This window comes from Micropterus dolomieu, linkage group LG05, assembly GCF_021292245.1.
Source record: "Micropterus dolomieu isolate WLL.071019.BEF.003 ecotype Adirondacks linkage group LG05, ASM2129224v1, whole genome shotgun sequence".
NCBI lineage: Eukaryota > Metazoa > Chordata > Actinopteri > Centrarchiformes > Centrarchidae > Micropterus > Micropterus dolomieu.
Genome location: NC_060154.1, coordinates 17,570,366 through 17,573,397, shown reverse-complemented (window position 1 = coordinate 17,573,397; position 3,032 = coordinate 17,570,366). Strand labels below are relative to the sequence as shown.

Sequence of the window (3,032 nt, the reverse complement as noted above, 5' to 3'; positions counted from 1 at the left end):
GAAGGGGGGGGGGGGGGGGGGGGGGGGGGGGGGGAGTTCTTTTAGTTCAGTTTTCTTTTTCAAGGTGTGATGCAGGGCCTTTGGATTTCACAACTCTATATGAACTTATCGCAGTCAAGTTTTTCAAAATGCGTCAGGAGGAAATGTTGAAACAGCTTTAGAGGACAGGGAGCAAAGAGGGCATGAAGGAAGGATTTGTGAGGTTTGCTCAACCAAGCATCACACTATTTTATAACTAATGTGTCATCTTAGGCACAATTAACATCACAGTACTGTTTTGAATGTAGATCCTAAAGTCAGTCCGTCTTCTCTGGTCTCTCTCACCGTTTCAAAGCTTTATTACACTGAAATACACATTTCAGTGTACAAATATCATGCACCAACGTTAGTTCTGAGAGTCCTGACTTATGTGTCAAATGGTATAATTGTACTGGCCTGAAGAGCCAAAGAGGTCAGACTCTTCTTCAAAGGGAAAAGCTGGAAATAATGCTTAAGGTGCTAAAGATTTAATTGGAGGCTTTAATGTCATAGTAAACAATACAACTGAATGTGAACAAACAGGGGCGGGATAATCTGTAGTTAGCGTGAAATTATAGCAAAATGGAATGATAAGTCATTTTCATGATTTTTTTTTACTGAGCCAATTTTCTCTGCACATTTTAAGACACATTTGCAACAAGTTACTATACGGGGGGAAGGAACTGCAGTACAGATTCTCACATTTCAGCCTCTGCCTCCAACACCTATTCCTCTTAATTCAAGGGCAGACATGTAACATGTACAGTCAGTTATATTCATTTGTATAGCTGCGTGTTAAGATTGTTTCCAAGATAAGAAAAGTTTAAAGTTGTGACATTCTACCAGTCTCTAAACTAGCAAACGCCTCTGCTCTGTAGGCAGTCGTCAAGCACTCTCCACTTCTTCCTTCTTGTCTTTTTTGCCTTCCCCCTCCCCTTCGCCCGTGTCGCTGCCATCCCGTCGACGTTTGCGGTTGCGAGCGCTGGCCTTGGACGCCGGCAGGGACCCCATGCCCAGAACCTTGTGGATCTGACGGAAAGCAAGCAGCCGCAGAGCATGCTGGAAGAAAACAGGAGAGAGAAATGTAGGGTTGGTTGCAGTAGTCCAGAGTCAGGCAAATATCAATGTGAAATTAAATTTGCGTGGTTCTGACTGAGCAGCTGTTTCCCCCGCCCCCAGTTGTTGGTGGTTACACAAATAACTATAGCAATAAGCTCTTTAGCACTTTAAAAAAAGAAAACAAAAACCTGTGTCATAGGTTTCCTGTGAAGATCCCCAATTACTAAAAGTGAATTCACACCTTCCTCCAATTCTTATAAATAAATGCTCTGTTTGGGTACCTGTGCGCTGGCAGTTATGTCCTCTCTGGCTTGAAGCATCATGCTTTCCAAAGCATCTGTTGGCTCTTTCTCACAGGGGTCCATCAACCCTGGTCCATCTGAGTAAGGGAAGGAGAAGCAAATTAAATATGTAAATGTGATACAACAAGCTACTAAGGCCCCATCCACACTACTCCGTTCTAGTTTACAAATGGAGAATTAAAATGATCTCCGTCCACACCAGCGTTTTAGCTGTGTATCAGAGTAGATCTCCATCTACACTAAAACGACTGAAAATGCACATCTAGTGGCCATTCAGGTAAACAGGGCATGAGCGTACCGTGTAAACATGAAGCAGATGTTCTATTCTGTAGTTACAGAAGATTTGGCGAAAGAATAAAGAAATGCAGACCAGATTATTTTTTTATTTTTTTTTTGCATGCACCAATAACAAGCTGGGACTGTTACTGAATGTAACACGGTACTGTGGCAACGGTAAAACAGACTGGGAGTTATTGCAAAGTAAACAGCGACATGCACAGTTCACTACAAGTGTTATTTGCACAGTACTGAATATTTTAATAAAAATACCAACTTAAAAACTCTGTCAGTAGCATTGTGTTTCTGCTTTGCATGACTTAAGACCCAATTGGAGAGCTGAGCGTGAGCGTCTGCGTCATTGTTTCTAAAGTCCTCCGTTTTTGCCCGTTTAGAAACGCAAAACGGGGTCGGCAGCGTTTCCAAACTTCTCCGTTTTAGGTCTTCATTTTCGCCGTGGACGGGAGTTGCAAACGTATCAAAAGGTCTCCGTTTATGGGGCTCAAATCATAGGCAGAAAATAGTGAATCATACTCCTTTTAAAAAGGTTCAAGTTGATTTTGGAGCACCAGAGGGAGGCACGGCAGATAAAAACAATGTGTAACAGAAGTAATTTGAAACTTTTTGGAAAGACGTGGTGGTGACAGCGGTTGGAGAGAACGGTCTCTTTTGATACGTTGAATCAATGGGAGGGGTACCAAAAATCTTGGATGATTTATTGACTATCCGGTGCAGTTTTCTTGCAGATCTGACTGTCCCTGAGGCCGTACCAAACTATTATAGATGAAGTGAGCAGGCTCTCAATGATGGCTGTGTATTGTATCTGTATTTACAGTGGGTACGGAAAGTATTCAGACCCCTTTAAATTTTTCACTCTTTGTTTCATTGCAGCCATTTTCCAAAAATCAAAAAAGTTCATTTTATTTCTCAGTAATGTACACTCAGCACCCCATCTTGACAGAAAAAAACAGAAATGTAGAAATTTTTGCAAATTTATTAAAAAAGAAAAACTGAAATATCACATGGTCATAAGTATTCAGACCCTTTGCCGTGACACTCATATTTAACTCAGGTGCTGTCTATTTCTTCTGATCGTCCTTGAGATGGTTCTACACCTTCATTTGAGTCCAGCTGTGTTTGATTATACTGATTGGACTTGATTAGGAAAGCCACACACCTGTCTATATAAGACCTTACAGCTCACAGTGCATGTCAGAGCAAATGAGAATCATGAGGTCAAAGGAACTGCCTGAAGAGCTCAGAGACAGAATTGTGGCAAGGCACAGATCTGGCCAAGGTTACAAAAAAATTTCTGCTGCACTTAAGGTTCCTAAGAGCACAGTGGCCTCCATAATCCTCAAATGGAAGACGTTTGGG

The 3,032-nt window shown here is 41.8% G+C and overlaps 2 protein-coding genes across 5 annotated transcripts in view; both read right to left on the bottom strand.

The window, feature by feature from the left end:
* faf1 (Fas (TNFRSF6) associated factor 1) overlaps positions 1-3,032 on the bottom strand; it is a 1,021,784-nt gene that overhangs the window by 637,134 nt on the left and 381,618 nt on the right. The window lies entirely within an intron of this gene.
* The window catches only part of zfr2 (zinc finger RNA binding protein 2), a 30,120-nt gene continuing 27,593 nt past the window's right edge, over positions 506-3,032 (bottom strand). For all 4 annotated transcript variants that reach the window (XM_046048832.1, XM_046048834.1, XM_046048833.1 and 1 more), the window contains exons 18-19: positions 1,359-1,456; positions 506-1,077 (exon numbers count right to left, since the gene is read on the bottom strand). In XM_046048832.1, the coding sequence (XP_045904788.1) occupies positions 904-1,077; positions 1,359-1,456 (272 nt within the window). In that variant the 3' untranslated portion in view covers positions 506-903. The remainder of the gene's footprint in view (positions 1,078-1,358; positions 1,457-3,032) is intronic.